Genomic DNA, 19089 nt, shown 5'->3' on the forward strand with positions numbered 1-19089 from the left:
TAGACTGTGGTAGCATCGGTCATGCATTTCATCCCAAATGCACAGCCAGCAGGCGCCAAGTCGCTCTGATCACCTGAACCGGTCCACACCCTCTCCCCTCCCTGCTGCCTTTGCATGCGCTGACATCTATAGTTCAAGACGAGCCGCTGGATGCAGAACACGGATAGACGGTGAGGCTGATCTTCCTTCGGGGTTCACTTCCGCGTTCGAACCCTCAGAGCTTCCAGAGCGGGTTAAACAAAAGAACCAGTTTCAGTTCTTCAAGAGGAACTTTCTTTATTATTTTTTTTGCTTAACTCCAAAAACGGTTTCTGACCGTGCATGTAGGCGCTCCACACCCTCACATGCGCTCACCCCCTCCCTTCCTGCATCTTGCGAGCAAAAGGTTTCAAAACACACACGTACACATCCAAAAACACTACATTTCTTTTCACACCTGTTAAATATTTTCTGTGGTGTCTTTTAACAATCTGTTTAGATCAACTGATCTGTATTGTGCACAACGACAATTACAACTCCACCACAGCAACAGGGGTGGTGGATGTGCGATTACATTTATTAGTACTGAAAAAAGGATGCCCCCCCCCCCTCGCACGTGCCTTGCATTTCATGGCACTATTTGAGGACTGGTGTGTTGTGTTACCACAGCATTTTGATGTGTGTTTGACCTGTCTACAAAGTTAACTAAAGTCATTAGTTGATGCTTGTGTATGTCAATTTTTAGAGAATGAAGAAAAGTCTACATATATTCTTATTTTAAGAAGAAAAGTACAGCAGAAGGAGCAAAAGACATGGCAGGGGAGCAAGAGGATTAGTAACAAGGAGGAAGATGAGACAGAGCAGCAGGATCCACACCCAGCATGAATGACAGAAGATAATGAGCAAGACAAACATAAGACAGCATCAGACAAGGGACAGTCAGCATCATTGGTCAGAGAAGCAAAGCAGAACTCATCAAAAGGGGCTTGACATGTTCCTGGACCAACAGGTGAAGTTAGAATTATGTTGCCCTGATAATGAAACTGTTTCAAGTTTATTAGCCTGAATAGAAATTTCTACAAATATAATTAAAAAAATTACCACGGAGGGGTATTATTATTATTATTATTAACATTTCAGAACAACTGACTTTTTGTTCATTATAGACATCTCCCAGTCAAGAACCGAACATCCCAAACAGACTCACCTAAGCAATAAATATAAACACAATAAATCAAAACGTATCAGTAGGCATTTGACTTTGTTAGTTTTCTAAAGGCTGTTTTACTACATCTAGTAAAATGAATATTAAAAATATAGCTCATGGTTATAGTGTGCCACCCCAAATTTAAAGTGGCCCCCTACCGGCCACCCCCATGAAACATTTCTGGAGGCGCCACTGTCTGGAGCAGGTTTAGTTGAAGGTTAGTGGTTTTCAGAGAGGTGAAGCAGCATGGCATGTCCATTTGAAAATGATTTAGTGGATGAAGGAGCTCAGATAATACTCTTTCCACCGTCAGACGGTTATAAGATCACGTATGGATGTTGGAAAGAAGAACTTTTCTACATTGATCTAACTTACGGTAATTATTTGCTTCAGTTAAGATAAATCATTTTTTTAAAGTTCAGTCAGCCTAAAAATAACACATAGTTATCAGACATTTATTTAATTTTCATTCAAATGAATTCAATTAAGTAGGTGTAACTTTGGTGCTGCTGTTAGATTGGCAGCGCAAGGAATTGTGGGATACCAATAACTTTGCCTGTCTGGACGGATTTGTTTAATTCTTTCTGCATCATGAGTAAGAGGGAAGTAGAGGGTGATGAGGTTATTTAGCACCCCTAGTGCTATGTGCAAGAATTGAATTTAGAATCAGATTCATGATAACTGTACGCATGTTGTTCTGCAAATCCACACTGTGTCATTCATTTTAACGATATAAGAATTAGAATATCTGCGGCCTCAAATTTAGACATATGAGAGTTCAAGAAGTACAATGAATTAAGATCGAAAACATTTAATTGAATTGGATTTATATGACAGTTAGATATATATGTAAATTTGAGTTGTATAAAAAATCATTGAGTTGGATAGACATAAGAAATTAGGTTGAATAAATGTAACTCAATTACTTGTTACCAATTGAATCAATTCATTTAAGTTTTAGAAGAGATATATATATATATATATATATATATATATATATATATATATATATAAATAAATAAATAAATAAAAGAATCAAGAAGTCCTACCAATGGCTAGAAAGGACTGGCATACAGGACAGCACTGAAGCACTCATCCTGGCAGCTTGGGAACAAGCCCTGAGCACAAGAACAATAGAGGCTCAAATCTATCACACCAGACAAGACCCAAGGTGTAGGCTGTGCAAAGAGGCGTCTGAAACAATCCAGCACATAACTGCAGGGTGTAAGATGCTGGCAGGTAAAGCATACATGGAGCACCACAATCAAGTGGCTGGAATAATATACAGGAACATGTGTGCAGAATATGAACTGGAAACCCCAAGGTCAAAATGGGAAACACCCCCGAAGGTGGTAGAGAATGAAAGGGCAAAGATCCTGTGGGACTTCCAGATCCAGACTGATAGGATGGTAATGGCGAACCAACCAGACGTTTTAATGGTGGATAAAGAACAGAGGAAAGCCGTTGTGGTGGATGTGGCAGTGCCAAGCGATGGGAACATCAGGAAAAAGGAACATGAGAAACTGGAGAAACACCAGGGACTCATAGAAGAACTGGAGAAAGCCTGGAAAGTGAAGGTGACAGTGGTGCCCGAGGTAATTGGAGCACTTGGGCAGTAACCCCCAAGCTGCAAGAGTGTCTAAAACAGATACCTGGAAAGACCTCAGACCTCTCAGTCCAGAAAAGCGCAGTGCTAGGAGCAGCTAAGATACTGGGCAGGACCCTCAAGCTCTCAGGCCTCTGGTGGTGGACCCGAGCTTGTGTGAGTAATCACCCGCGGAAGGGTGAGAGGGGTGTTTTTTTTAATATATATATATACCCACACATCATAATTTAATTGGAAGAAAGATCAGAAAATCATGCGTTTACTTTGTCCGTTATTTTTCTCCAAGCAGAAACTCTTTCTCATACGCCATCTTTTCATACGCCATCATTAAAATCTCAGACTCCGTCTCACTGGAGTATAGCGCTCTCTTTTTTTCTCCACGCGTTCCCATGGTGACTCCGGAAATCGGCAGTTTATTGAGAATGCCTTTATGTACTTGCTGTGCACGTGCATTACCCCGGTTACCAAGTCGAGCGTGATTACGCTAACTCATATCTGGTGTTTTGGAACCGACATACCCAGAGTAAGCAAGTTCAGGCAGATTTCAGCCAGAGTTCAGGGTTAAAGTCAGGGTAGTTTAAACTTGCTTTCTGGAATAGCCCCCTGATCCAACCTGCCACTGTAAACTATCCCAAAACCAATGAATGAGAACAAGAAGAAAACTAAACTAACCCAAAAAAAGACAATGAACATAGTTTATATTGAAGAAGTTTCAAGTAGCAATTTGCTCTAATAAAAGCTTCTTTTAATTTTGATCAAGAACAAAATTTATTTCATCAACGACTTGTAAGTTTTTTTTTTTGTTTGTGGATCACAATAGATTTTTTAGTGTTGGCCTTATGGGATATAAATTAATATAAAGAAATTAAGACCTGCACAATGGAAAAGCAATCTTTTGTCACTGTACACTGGCTGCATGATTCACTGTACATAGCTTGGGAGGGATTAGTTGGATTTATACTAGTCTCAAGGGGTCAGACTGATTAGATGGCTGGCAGATTGTGTACAATCCAAAAAATAAGCACCTGGCCCGTTTTTTTTTTTTTTTTTAATTTCATTTGGCAGAACATACTTTAGATTTGTAAAAAATGTTTTTTTTAACTATGATATCCCTCATTTACATTTGTCACTTATATCAAAATCTTTCGTACATTTTCAAAGTTTTATTCACCATGCTTATCTAAAATTACATTTTTATGCAAATAAAGTGAACTATGTTGTTTTAACCACAGTGGTTTCACAGAAGACTCTTAGCTCCACAATAACAAATCACAATACGTTAAAGTTTAAAGTGGCAAAATGGGAGTATTTCAGGCAGGCAACTAGAGCAGTGCGTTTACCTGGTTACTCCTCCCTGCTGGCGGTTTAGTCTAATCGACTCACCTGTTCAGTGTCCTGCTTAAGTTCTCTGTGTGCTGTCCAATCTCTCTTCATCGATTTCTGCGAGCTCTGCGTTCTTCACCCCACTCTCCTCCCCGGCTTCCACCTGTAAGCTCCATTAGGGGTAGTTTAATACCCAAAGTTTTCTATGGAGATATTTGTTTTATGTATCTGAACAAAGCCTTACGCCAAACTAAAAAAATATGGAAATAAATCTTCTTTACTGCATGAGTTGTCTTACTGAAATGTTATTTTTGCCTTCACCTAGACTGGAAAGTTTTCAAACATTGGACATTGCATTTGATCTTAGATTATGAATAGAGTTCAGTAAGGGTGCAGGTGGTGGTATTGCCACAGCAGGGGGTTGGGGTTCTCCATTTTTCACATTGACGCCACATCAAATGTCATTTAGTGGCACAGGTCATTATACTACAAGGGGGAGGAGCCTGCCTCGGCCTGAGCATGTGTGTCAGGCCGCAGGCTGTTAAGCTGTGATCATTAAGCATGTGGAGAGGTGAGCATATGGGGACTGCAATGGGCCATTGGACAGAACAAAAGACAGCATGATGTCTGAGGGTTGCTGCATAAGTATCTTTCTCTGCATTGTTAGATATAATTGTTTACGGCCCACAAATCCCCTTTGTTCTGTCTGCTACAGTTTTCGGCTGTGAGTCATGTTTGACAAAATAAAGCAATAATTGAATGTTTTTGGGCAGGAAAATACTTTAGATCAAGGGACTCAAAGTAGGCTTTTTCCCAGGAATATTATTCACTAATAAACTATTCACATGATATTTATTCATTTCACATTGAGCCAAATGGCTTTTGTTAGCTTCCAGTGGGTTAGTTATTCACTGAAGGTCCAGCTCAGAGCCCATTTGAGATCATTCGGCACTGAAAGAAGGGCATCAGCCTTGGTCAAGGTTTAACAAAAAAGTAACACCACCATATCTTACCATTTGACCTTATCCAACATTTCTCCTCGTCTGACTTCACTTTGCACGTTTTCTTGTAGTCTCTTAGATTTGAACTGTGTCTACGTTCGTGTATGACTCTTTAATTTACAATCTAATTTCCTGTTGTTTTTCTGTTTACCTAAAAGGGATCTGACCTCATCTCTTCATTGAATTTAGGGTCTCTTGTAGATGGGAGAGAGAATGTTTTTATGGCAACAGTTGCTGTGGACCACTGCTGCAGGATATAAAGAACAATTGCATACTGATCAGGAGTATGTAATTGTTAAAATTAAACTACTCTAACAGAAGTTGTGGAATGCAGATCATGTAAGGTTTAATTTGCTGTATCTTTCAGCGGAGAAAATATATTCTCCATTTTAACTTTGTGTTGATAATTTTGACTTTGAAAAAAATTCCTCCTGTGATTTATAAGACTTTTGTTAAAACTGGTTGAAGTGAAGATGACTGAAGTCAACTGTGGGGATGTCCATTAGGCAGATAAACAGAGAAATACCTACTCCTATGAAAATTGCACTTTTAGCAATTTATTTTTAAATTATTTTTTAACACGTCTTTCTGGTATTTTTCTGCTGATAGACACATATGAAGAAAATTAACTGTACGGCTGGTTGGCTTCAATATTTCTCGCTACAGTATTTTTGTTGCAGTGGTAATGTTAGGTTAGGGGTGTGAGGGGCTCCAAGAGAGATTGTAAACTGATAAATGATGGGAATTGGGGTTGGGTTCACTCCACACCAACAGTCCCTACAACTCTGAGGAGAATGTCTTTTTTTTCTTTTTTTTCTTTACTTCACCTGTCCAACATCTGAGCAAGCAGATAAGTGCTGTGTGCCTCTTGTGTTGGACAGATTTGACTGTTACAATGGTGGTTTATGGATCTTCAGACAGTTGGAGTGTATATTTGTATAAACCCCTTTTGTACTTGAGCTTTATTAATAAGAGTTATATTTTTATACATTCCTTGTTGGACCAGACGAAAAAGGAAAGTAGAGGGAGAGAGTGGGATGTTGAGATGGGGACTAAGGAGCAAGATAAGGGAGATGGGATGAATTTCTAATGAACTACTGCCCTTCTACAGAAACTGTCCTAGAAAACCGCACGTTTATAAATTTTGCCTAACAGCAAAATCATAACTTAAAGACAACAATGATCAAAAGATTATTGGAGTTCACAGAAGTTCACCTCTGCAAGATGATGTAAATACATCTAAGTGTTTGGTTAAGGTTAGGATAGGAAATAATGGTCTTTTAATTGAGTTTTTCTAATTTTAGATTCATTACAAAGACAATAGATCTGTCTGAGATAAAATGAAAAAGGTGAAATGCCGAAATCCAGTACATAATTGTAAGCCGTATGTTGCCAAAAATAAGAAATAATGAAATAAATGTTCTTCACTTTGGTCCTATTGCTATGAATGAAAAACAGACTTAAAGAAAAGGTTTAGTTTCAATGTAAATTTTGGATTAACAGTAAATAAAAATAAAAAAACACGTTTTCTGGTGTTAAACAATTGTTTTTCTAGTTCCTTCACTGACCTCAGACATTTTCTATGAAGCTTTTAGACAAGTCCATTATGGCTCGTCCAACCTTAAGTGAAACAAGCCTGCAGCCCTGACAGTGTTCCCAAAATATCTAGTTGAAAGATAAACCATCCCCTCTCCCTGCTTCTTGCTTCCTGCTTGCTTGCATGCCTCATCTTGCTCCTCTCACCATTCAGTGTGTAAAGCAGCCATCATTAATCCATGCTGTCCCTTCTGATGCTCCCCCTCTCCTACCAATATTAGGAATATTTTTTTGTTCATTTATTTTTGTATCAGACCCCCCACCCCCTTATACTTTCTCCCTGTTTTCTGCGTTTGAACCACTCCACCCATGACTGAATCCCACCTCCTTTTTCCACCCACTCTAACCTCTACCCATTCTTCCTTACCCCTCCTTCTCTTGTTCTCCCCTCCTCCACCTTTACCCTCCCCTCTGTTATTAACAACTATAAAAGAGCGTACTGTCCCTCTCTGCCTCTCTCACACAGTCGGTGTGCTTGCTGGAAGGGACAGTCCAGAGGAAACTGGGATTTAAACTGTCTACACCACCTGCCTTCTGCTTGGGAAATTCCAATAGAGGTATCATTTCTAAGTCTGTATCATAATAACAGTAGCACGTAGTTACTATATTGCAATTATATTGATTCAGGCTCTATTAGGGTCCTCTGGTGGAGGATCCCGAAGGAATAGCTTATTGTAGATTTGCTTGCAACCAGGAAATACAATGCAATTGATTCTTTTAAAGTAGAGTCAGTAAATCCCATTTTCCAGAAAGATTTTAAGTGCTCATTGCTTTGTTAATTCGGGTGTAGTTGCTCTACGTTTTCTGGATGTGTCATGTTTAGCTTATATTTTAAACGTGGCATTTGAATATTAATTTCAAAATTTTATCTTAACTTTTATTCTCTAAGTGGCAAATCATGTTCCTGATATGTCCCATATCTTCCCCCAGACTTTGGAAGAACATCTTGAAAGAAGCACTTCTCACCAAAGCATTTAGCTGTAATCTGTCAAAAACTCATTAATTTCATTAGATCTGCAACAGAAGTTGACTTTAGTGTCCAACAACATATCGCAGAAACCATGAGCAGCAACTACAGCGTCATTCTGTTGGGCCCCGCCCCCTGGGGCTTCAGGCTGCAAGGAGGAAAGGACTTCAACATGCCCCTCACCATCTCGAGGGTAAGCCTAAACTGCACTCAGGCACTCGCAAAAACATGTATGAAAGCTGATTTGACTTCTTGGAGTTGGTTGACAAATGTTTTCACAAATGATCTGTAGCCGTCAGATGTAAAATTTGTTAGGTAGCCGTTCAATGGCATGACTAAAACGTCACGTGTAAAGCAGTGATTGACTTCTATTTTTTCTCTCCTTCCAGTTAACATCTCTATCTTTCTGCTATTTTTTCTTTCATCCACCCCCAACAACCACACCCATGACAGCTTAGCCAAGTCATGTGCCATCTGGCATGTATTGACCACACAGGAAACCTCTTTTCCACCTCACTTTGATTGCCTGATAGATGGCAGCAATCAACATTTTGGCACAAAAACTGTTGACCCAGTCTTTCTGTCAAAACACGCAATTCGCCCTTTCTGCTTTTCAGAACATTCTCTCTTAGAGGAATGTTCTATTATGCTTAAATATGCTCTACATTTGCATAAATTTTGATATGAACACAAGCCAAAGTCTAAAAAAAGTCACTGACTCTGGAGGACTTGTGACTAAAAATGTTAAATGTTGAGTGCTGTTTTCCAAATCTTGTACCCGCCTCCCTGGAGGCAATTTGATGCTGTCATGTTGATGTTATTACTTTGGATGTGATAAGTTTCTCACTAACGAAAACCATGTGAGACTTTTAGCCCAGTTCTGCACTTTTGTGCTTTAGTTTGGGAGTCCCAGCATTGGAGACATGATGCTTTCTGAAAATGAGACAGCATTTTTAACGTAGATGCACATTTAACCTACTTATGGTCTTTTAAATACAATTTACGCAAAAGGTTTTGTCTTGAGCATTAAGATTGCAACCAGACTGGAATAAAAATGCTATATATCAATCACAAATTGAGTTAAAGTTGTCAAAATGATCCGAAATGAAAACAAAATTAATGATACATCAATAAAAATATGCACAACCTAAGGTGTTGTAAAAAAGGGGTGGGACCATAAGTTAACAACTCTAGCATCTGCTTTTCAAGCACATTGTTTTGCTTAATTTGACCCTTTTTTTTTCTTTTTCATTTTGTTTAAAAAAAACGTTCAAGAAATTTTAACTGAAGTTGAAACCACATAAAAAGCGGACCACTACTCATCCGGAAAAATAAAAGTAGCCTGCATCTCTTTTTTTGTTGTTGTAAAGAATAACCAAGCATTCCCAGGTATTTATTTGGACTTTACCTATGATGTCAGAATTCTGAATGATTTGATTAAATGTAGTTGTCTGTAAAGTAACTTAAGTGTCACTCTCTTTTAGTTTAAAAATGTATACCACTAAAATTATATTTGACTTCTGAATTGTGGAAAAAATGCAGATCTTATCAACCATAAAACCACCTGCTCAGTGTCTTGCAGCTGTTTTAAAGTGTAACAGTTTTGCTTCTAAATGCCTTGAGCCAAGATTTCACTGTACAATACCATTTGACTGGAATATAGCGAGATAATTGGTGTGATTCATTTCACGTGCCAGTGGTTTTAATGCTGTGGTCGAGTGGAAAAGAGCTTCGGTTGTTAAAATCAGTCAATAAAAAGATGATGTCACTGAACAGATTTTCTTTAACAGCCTTGCTGCTTATTTCAAATAACTTTCACAACTTCCTAGTTTTGTTGCATCTGTGTTTGGCTCTGTTTCAATTTGCTTCCAGCTGTAAGACCTCATGCAACACATGAGTCACTCCTTACAAAGTCAAAGTTTTTACTAGAACAAACTATGGAATGGGATCCTAATGTTTTCCTCCCTGCTATATCAAATATCTAAAGATCAATGATCTGAGCTCTGACAGCCAATCACTGAGAGGAAATTCAAAATACCACAATGCATATATTCCTTTTTCACAGAAGGGTTAAACAGCTAATTTTGACAGTAAAGTTGCTCCCAAGCTACAAATTCTCTCATCTTGGAATTATATATTGGAATAAAAGTGCTCCAACTCCTATTGTTATTATGTGATAAAATCACCCGTCTAGACTCTCGTGGATGTTGTATCAAACTCTCTAAACTTTCAATTTTTATTTTAAATGATGATCATGATGTTTGCAGATAACATTAAGATCTGTAGTTGGCGCATGGAGCAGGTGAAGGAAACAGATGGAGGTTTGTTTTGGTAGCAGCAAGACAGAGGACCTGTCTGTGAGATGAAATGAGAGAAACTCAAACGGAACAGTGAGGTCACAGGGAGCAGAGGTGAAGGAGATTTTAAGCTCTTAGGGGTCAACAGTCCAGCACCACAGAGAGTGTGGAAAAGAGGTAAAGAAACATGTACAAGCAGATTGGAATGGGTAAAAAAGGGTTTTCATGTGTAATGATGAGGACTGTGGTGAGAGCAGCCATGTTGTTGTTTTATAGACAGTGGCTCAGAGAAGGAGACAGGAGGCAGCAGAACTGAGATTGTATTGTGCTCTTTGGAAGTGACGAGGATGGATAGGATCAGGAATGAGTCCAGAGGAAATGTTCAATCATGTTAGGTGTTTTGGTGAAACAAATTCAGGGAAGCAGACCGAGATGATTTGGATATGTTAAGAGGAGGGACAGTTAAATGATGGGGAGGCTGGAGGTGCTGGGAAAGAGACTAAAGACGAGGTTCATGGAAGAAGACAAGTTTAAGTTAAAGTCCCATTATTCTGAAATTTGTTCTCTGTGTTTGACCCATCCCCTGGGGGAGCGGTGAGCTGCAGACACAGCTACGTTCGGGGAACAATTTGGTGGTATAACCTCCCAATCCAATCCCTTATTGCTGAGTGTCAAGCAGAAAGCCATTGGGTCTCATTTTTAGTCTTTGGGATGACTCAGCCTGGATTTGAACTCATGACCTTCCAGTCACAGGGCAGACACTCTACCACAAGGCCACTGAGCTGGAGTCTGGGAAATATGAGGATGGTAGTGTAAGTGTGACCTGAAGAGAACAGCTGAAAGACATAGATGAAAGAAATCAGATTACTCTCTCTCTCTCTCTCTCTCTCTCTATACATAACTTTTCAAGCATAACGCAAAGTTCTGTGCACTAAAACAAATCATATAAAAACAATCACAATAAACACAGAAAACCCCCATCCCTTGAGGATAAACATTGGGAAACAGGCTGAGCACAGAAAACGTTTGTTGGTGGAAACGCTTCTAGTTGGGACCGCTTACTCTGGTGATGGCTGCATAGCCAGCCAGGTGCAGCATTGTAGGCCAGGACCCAACAACACCACAGCAAGGCAGCAATGCAGGCCCATCTCCCCATCTAGAGCTGCAGTGGCTGAACAGCAGCCGACCCAACTTGGATAATACTTTTACCCAAAGAAGCAGATTTTTTTAAAATATAATTTTTCAACTTTTCCCCCACATTTATTTTAAAACCATATGTTTAAAGTTACAGAAAAAGGTATCAACACGATTAATAGTGAGATGGAGCTGATGTAGCACCTGTTCAGCTTTAATCTCACTGACAGACGTGTGTTCCACTTACAGCATCGACTGAATGAATAATTTAACTGACCTGTGCATTAGACGACTCAGAATAGAAGCTTCTTTTCTGTGATGGAGCTTTTCTTTGGATCTGTTCTCTTTTAGGCTAATGGACATTTTTTCTCCTATTTGTGGCTCATTTGTCTTTCTTGTTTTTGTAAACATTTACATTTGTTTATTTATTACTGTGTATTAATGTGTTTCATTTAGAACATTTGAGGCTGATCTTGAAGATTTCCTCAAATCTTTGGGATCAATATTTTAAAACAATTTAGACACGTTTGACAAAACCTGTTTAAAAACTGTACCAAAAGCTCATCACAAGGAAAGAGAGGGTGGGTTGGGGGCATTTAATCTATAAATACAAGTGTTTCGGGGAAGGCTGCACTCCATGGAATTCACTAGTGGTGGCTGCCTTCCTCTTCCCCAGAGATGCTTTTCAGCAAGTGATAATAACAAACGACCACAATGACGTGTCGATTTCAAACGTTGTGCTTCTAAACAGTCTGTCTGCCGTCCCCCCTTTTTGCCTGGCTTTAATTAATTTTTTCTCTATATATGCTTGCAAAATGACTTCATATTTTATATCTTTTACTAGCAATTGTAAACGGATATTGTTTGTAAGCCGTCCAAAGAAAACTCAAATGACCCCCATAAAATGATTCATGAAGGTGGGGCGGTCAACCTCTCATCGGAAGATTGCAGGCTCGATTCCTGCCTTGCCCTCCCAAGTGTCGAAGTTTCCTTGGGCAAGACACTAAACCCCACATTGCCTCTTGTAGTTCTAGGTTGGTTCCAGTGTTCTTCAGCGGAGCCGCCATCAGTGTGTAATTGTATGTGTGAATGGGTGAATGGAACTGTGACTGTAAATCACCATGGGCCTTCGAGGAAGGTAGAAAAGTGCTATACAAATATGTGTCATTTACCATGATTTTCAATACTTGACTCTATCGCAGCAAAGCTGGTTCCATGGCAAATCCTACATATCAGTGTCTAGATATTTTTACTGTCAGCTCAGTTTTTTTTATATTTGTGCCCTGGTAGGGTCTTTTCCTACCATGATTTTAACTAGTATCCATACTTTGATTATAGTGTTTTTTTTTAAATGCATTCTGTGAAAAGCATGAGCACACTAATAAAAGAAGTATCAATGAAATATAAAGTAGTTTCAATTCTAAGGGTACTTGTCAGTTGTGTACAGTTGGTTGGCAATAAATCATGATGATCAAACTCTTTTAGTCAAAGAAAAATTTGACTTTTTTAATAATTTGGTACAACAAAGGTTTTCATTCATTCAGGTCGTGTTTTCTTGATGTTATCTGGACATAGTTTTCTTTCTTGAAACGCCTGACTAATGAAGCCACTTGGACAAGTTTTGAAATGTTTCAAGAAAGAAAACTAAGTTCAGTTGCCTTGACTGAACTTTAAGACAATTTGGTAAATGTTTATCCTTTGAATTAAAAACACAAAAATACAAGGTTCACTTAGTTTACTCCATGTTGCAAATACATCAACTGTATTTTTATTTATTCTTGTTTGGTCCCAAACAACCATTACCTTTTATTGTTGATCGTACCCTAGCTAATTAAAGTATAATCATAGGATCTGCAACTAAAATGGAAAAAAAAAAACAACAAAAATGAAAGATTCTGTGTAAATTCTCTGACTGTAAAAGAGCTTTAAAATAACTATTTGTTCATGTACTTTTGAAAATCTTATTGTCTTTTTGTGTTTCCTCATATCTGGTCATACTGTAATAAAACATTACACTGCTGAGCAGCAAATTACCATGGAGAGCTATAAAAAAAGGTCAGTGTTTGTGTCAACCATTACAAAAAGCAAAACACTGATGTAGTTTAATCAAGCCTTGAACTTAAAAATATTTGAAATGTGTTAATTTTTATTAAGGCCAAATCAAATTTCTTAGTTGGACTAAAAAACTGCTTTTTAACACACTAGGAAAAGGTCAGTTCAAATCAGCCAATGACTAAGATCTGAGGGATTTATTGACCACTGCTATGGCATAATTCGGAAGGGTTTTTGCCGCTAAATTGATTCCCTCTCTTACTTCTGTGTGGGAATGAGGGAAGTTTAATATACCACCGACAAAATATTGTACATTTTACGGTGAAAGATTCAGATGGCCAATATTCTCTATAGTCCTACATCAAAATTCACTCCCAGGCACCCAGGTAAATTCAACATCGACAACTCATAGAGGTTTTAAAGCCGCCTACAAACCCCTTGAACTCGTTCCTAGTCTCTCATATTCCCACTCGTCCCTCATCTTTTTTCACATTCCCATAAAAATCTTCTACTCTAGTTTCAGCAACTGTGTTAGCTGCTCTGCTTTTGTTTTCTGTGGTATTTGGCACAATCCTTTTGTATTGTATTTATATAGATTTGTGGCTATTGAGGCAAAACAATATTGTGTTATTCTTTGTTTTTATTTATTTATTAGTTGTTCTGTTTTTATTTGTGAAATGTTTGTGGAAGGCTTGAAAGCCCTTTGAAAGCATATGCATTATCATATATTTTGACTGATACTGACTTTTTATGAAAGAGTTTAAATACATAAATATGTTAATTTACTTTGGGATTAACTATGTTATAATCATTGCCCTTATATTGAGGGAATTTGCTTCAATGAATTAGTTTTATTTGGGAAACAAAACAAACTAGTGAGTAAATTATTTTGCAATTTTTTAACTGTTGCATTTAAGTAGTATAGCATTATTTCTGAGGATGTCTTGTTGTGAAACATGGAAACATCTCAGCCAGGTCTTGCTCATTGCAGTGAACCCATAAAGAAAGACTAGAATAACCTATTGTTTAATAGGGCTGTAATGTATTTTCCGCAGGAGCCCAGTCTCCTCCGTCTTCCTCCTGGGATGCTGGCTGTCTGGCTTGATCATATTGCCAAAGACTGAACAAAGAAAAAGTGGTTCCTTACTATAAACACTTATTAATGGGATGCATTTGAGTGTATCTCTATTTATTTATTGTATTTTTACAGCCTCAGTCCAGTAGCTCCTAAATATACATGTATATAAAAACCATCGATTGTTTTTCAAATTGGGATTAGTATTTGTGCATAAAAAGGAATGCAGAATTTGTATTTGTTAAGAAACTTGTATTTAGTGTTTATTGTAGACAGTGTTCATATGTGGCTTTTGCAGCTGTCCCTGCAACATGTTGGCCATGGAAAGTCAAACCAATAAACTTTTCTTTTATTTGTCTTGAGTATGAACAAACAAGTCAGTGTTCATTAGAAACCAGCGGATATGCTGCGCTGGGGGAAAAAACAGCTGTTTTGTAAAAGTGTCCAAAAAAAAAAAGAATGTTTAATGGAGGTATAAAAATGCTTATGCCAGCACAGAAGTTCAAATCAGTGCATGAGGTCCGTCAGCTGATGTTTCATTATGTTTTAGTTTTTAGTTTATCTTATGGTTCAGTATCTTAATGAATTTTATTACTTTTGTTCATATAACTGATGTGACCATTGAAAAATAAACAGCTTAATTTTTACAGTTTGTGATTAAATTTACAAAAAACTTCTAAGAAATAAGAATGTTAATTTCTGATGGCTGAAATGTGACCATGGAGTCATAATTGTGAAGGAGGCTGGATGTCTTTTAGAAAAACTAAAAGGCCTTTTTTAGGGAAAAAATATGCAATATGCAAAATCTAAAGAAGATAATCTTTTCAGATAATTACGTCAAAGCTAGGGAAGATACAGTATTTTTCTTTCAAATGTGAGTATTTTTATGTAGATTGTGACCATTTGCTTGTCATATTTGTTACCTTAAAAAAAAAAAAACTTCTATATGCAGAAGTTGTTCCTAAAAGACAAGTGGCCGGGATAGGCCCTGGCAGCCCTATGACCCCGAAAGGGAATAAACGGAATAGAAAAAAACCATTTTTTTTTAAAACTTCTTTTTACATTTAACCCCACAAAGTTTTATCAACAGATTGTTTGCAGGAATGCTTTATTTTTGCCATACTTCACGTCAGAATGTTTTTATAATGACTGAGAATTGGTCTAGTTTAAGTTTAAAGTCTTGCTTTGTTAGGAAATAAAGTAAATATGTGTCAAAGTCTGAGGTTGTTTTCATTGTTTTTGCTCCCAATTCACTAAACACTTCAATGGGGCCCTTGCAGTTGCATACCCCAAATGTAAACAGCTGCCATTTTGTTGGCCAAGTGGAGGCTTTTGACCCTGAATTAAGTGCAACTTGGACAAACTTTTCAAGATCTACTTTACATGTTCCACTACTTTGAATTCTACAAAATTGTTTCTGATGATTTTCAGGTTATTAAAACAAAAAAAAACAATTTTATTCCATCTTTGAATTATTGCTTCAATAGAAGTAATACTAAACAAAGTAGGCGTATCATGACTACCTGGCAACATGGTGGGGTGGGGTGGTGGTGGGGTTTTTATATATTACAGTGGGGACAAATATTATTTGGCAGTCATTATTCTGCGAGTTGTAACAAGACATCTGTACTGTTCATCATAGGCATGCTTCAACTGAGACAGAATGTAAAAAAAAAAGGAAATAACACATGTTTAGTTTAAGACAAAAGTATTTGTATTGATTATTGAAATATATTTTTTTTATAATACTCATAGATTGAATAAGACAGGAGTATTTATTAAAATGACTAACAGAATAATTAAGCAGCCTTCAGGTTAAAAGTGAACCATTGATCCATCTTCTGAACCCGCTGAATCCCTTTTAGGGTCGCTGTTTGTTGGACCCAGCTATTGTTGGAAATGTTGCAGGACCACACTCTTTCACTCACAAATACAACTAGGGACAATTTACAGTTGCTAATATTAAGAAAGCATTTTTTTTTTTTTGGAAGTAAGCTGGAATGCCCGGAAAAAACCCACACCTGCACGGGGAAACACCACTTCTAAACAGAAAGGTCCTAGCCGGTATTTGAGCCATGGTCTACTTGTTGTGCGGTGAGAGTGCAAACCACGTTCTCATAGCAATGAATTAAGTTACATTCCACTGTTACATAACATTTGAATAACACAAATACACACAGATGTTGACTTCATTGTTTTCTACATTCATCTTCCAAACTGTCTGCTTTGCAGTAACAAAGTATGCCAAGCCGTATTACACTTGAAATTCCATGAACCAGCAACCTGTCTTTGCTGCACCTGCAGCTAAGGTACCTTTGGCAATGTCAAACCCTGGAATAAACAATTGATGGATTCTGAAGTTTTTGACGTCAATTTCACTTTCAAAAATTGGGTACGTTACAAGACCAGATATTTTTATTGGGCGCCCCTTTGTCTCTTCAGTGTGCTACTTCCAGTGGAAATGTCATGGCCAAAGAAACTGAGCCATAAATCAAATACCCTGAGAATGACAGGGCTGGCTCGGTTCAGACGGAGAATATTTTCTTTTCTGTTTCTGATTTTCTCTGATTTGTTGAACTAACTGAGATGAAAATCAAAACATGCTTGGAAAACACTTTATCACAAAGACTGAAAACAAATGTTTGCATTTGGAACTAATCATTGGAGATGGCGCTAAATGAGTTGGACATTTGGAATTAAGACGGTGCATGTTAAATACTCGCAATACAAACTAAAGAGGTTTTGACCCCCTGTGCCCCACTTAGCTGTTATCCAAAACCAGTTGGGCTGTCACTTTAGTTTGCGTCATCATTAAGGAACACAGTTGTGCTTTGTGAGGTAAGCTTCAGTAGGAGTTTTTAAATCTAAAGAGCAGGATGCGAAAAATAGTGGGAGCAAACCCTTGTGATTTGATCCAAGAGCTGTGAGTTTGAACGCAGCTCTGGAAAGGACAAAGATTTGGTGTAATATACCAAAACACTTCCTTTTCTTCTTCCTCCACTTACTCTTTTTCCTTTTAATTTTAAAGAGAGTAATGTCAGTCCCTCATCACTCTGGTCTTCTGGTTCTTGAGCATGGTGGTGAGTGATATTGCGTGTGTTGGGCTAATATGACTATAAAAGGTTGGACTGGGGAGGCTCAGCACTAATCTGGGATCAGGGTCTCTTTTATTAGCTCTGTGTGTTTGTAAAAGAGAAAGGGAGACAGAATGTAGGACCTTCTCTCCAAACATTCGAAAAGTTATGAAGACTAAACTCTTCTGCAGCTTGAAAGAAACAGCAATGTTTGTAGCATCTTCCAAAGCTGAATCATTTTTCCCATTGTGCACATATTTGTCAAATAACTTGTGGATTTTATGCACTCTGGTCCTTGGCTGTTCTTGTCCATTCAGCAGAAATATATGTCTTGTACAAGCACTATGTTCTGCAATGTTCTCAATTTGAGCCCTGTTTGTCATTAATCATGAAAGCCACATCAGAGGCTTTTTGCTCCACGTTTGCAATGAAGTTGTGCGTGGGTGGTATGGAGTGCTGTTGTGTGAAGGGTTTTCCACTAAGGACACCAACTGCATCCAAGTCCTGTCCTATCTAAGCCTTTTTAACGTGCCAATAATACCAGTAAAGATTCAGTTGATTAGCAATTGCTGTTCATAGTCATCTCACATGTTTGGCTTACTTGAATAGCTCTTTTAAATTGTGAACTACAGGACTTTGATCCAACATTCATTCTAATTTACCACTGGTTTCTTCAACTGATTGGAAGGGCTCCTCACTCCCAAGCCATGTTTACTCTTGTGAAAACAAGTTTGGAAGAGTAACATAAATCTTACAAATAGATGCTGGTTAATGCATACACCTTAGAAAAATGGTGTAAATATAAGTTATGGAAAAATCACTTCTTCAATTTTAAATCTAATGTCCAGTTGTTTTTATTTTTATGTTCAGGCAGGCATGTGGAAGCAGCCTCACAAATATTCACCCACAGCCTTTGTATGATGGGGCCAGAAGTATTCATTCACCTTCTAAACCTGTTTTGTCGTCCCTTGCGTGGTCACGAGGCTGCCGGAGCCTATCCCGGGAACTTGTGGACAAAGGCAGGGGACAAACTGGACAGGTCGCCAGTCTGTCGAAGGGCCACAAATCACACACCTATGCACACTCACATTCACACATAGGGACTATTTAGAGCAACCAATTAACCTATGAAGCATGTTTTTGGATCCAGAAGTGTGGAGTCATTAAAATAAGTCATTAGTACATCCCTTTGTTTGGTCTAAAAGCACAAATGAACATGAGGCATGTTACAGTTCAAAGTATGTAGAAAAAGCTGGGTTGGCACCGCAACCAGCTCATTAATGTTATTATTTCCAATCTGTTTTTATTTAACAAAGCCTCAGCAGGGAAGCGGGGGTTAAGCAATGAAACTTTGTACAGATAGAACAAATGTTCCTCCAAAGTATACACTTGAAAATTGTCAAGTGTATACTAGAGTCACTGGTTAAAGTACAAGTGTGGTCTAGAGGTATAGTGTCAACCTTTGATTGGAAGATAGCAGGTTCGATTTTCGCCCTTCCCACACGTATTCGAATGGCATTGAGCAAAGCACTAAACCCCACTTTGCTCCTGTTTGTTACAGGTTGTTGTCAGTGTTATACTGATTGCAGCTCCACTGCCTGTGAATGTGTGTGGATGGGACTGTGACTGTAAATCACATTCTACCTTCAAAGTATACAATACTTACTATTTAAAGGCATTGGTAGTTCTGCAATGCATCTTTAGAATTTGGTTCTGTGATTTTTATCAAAATCAGTGCAATGTCTGTGTTTTCAAAATTTGTTCAAAATGTGTTTTCT

The 19089-nt window shown here is 38.1% G+C and overlaps 1 protein-coding gene across 4 annotated transcripts in view; it reads left to right on the forward strand.

The window, feature by feature from the left end:
• Nucleotides 1–7134: 7134 nt before the first annotated feature.
• LOC101174195 (PDZ and LIM domain protein 5) overlaps nucleotides 7135–19089 on the forward strand; it is a 51812-nt gene continuing 39857 nt past the window's right edge. For all 4 annotated transcript variants that reach the window (XM_011479045.3, XM_004072343.4, XM_011479046.3 and 1 more), the window contains exons 1-2: nucleotides 7135–7269; nucleotides 7643–7872. In XM_011479045.3, coding sequence (XP_011477347.1) covers nucleotides 7774–7872 — 99 coding nt within the window. In that variant the 5' untranslated portion in view covers nucleotides 7135–7269; nucleotides 7643–7773. The remainder of the gene's footprint in view (nucleotides 7270–7642; nucleotides 7873–19089) is intronic.

Source organism: Oryzias latipes, chromosome 9 (genome assembly GCF_002234675.1).
Source record: "Oryzias latipes chromosome 9, ASM223467v1".
NCBI lineage: Eukaryota > Metazoa > Chordata > Actinopteri > Beloniformes > Adrianichthyidae > Oryzias > Oryzias latipes.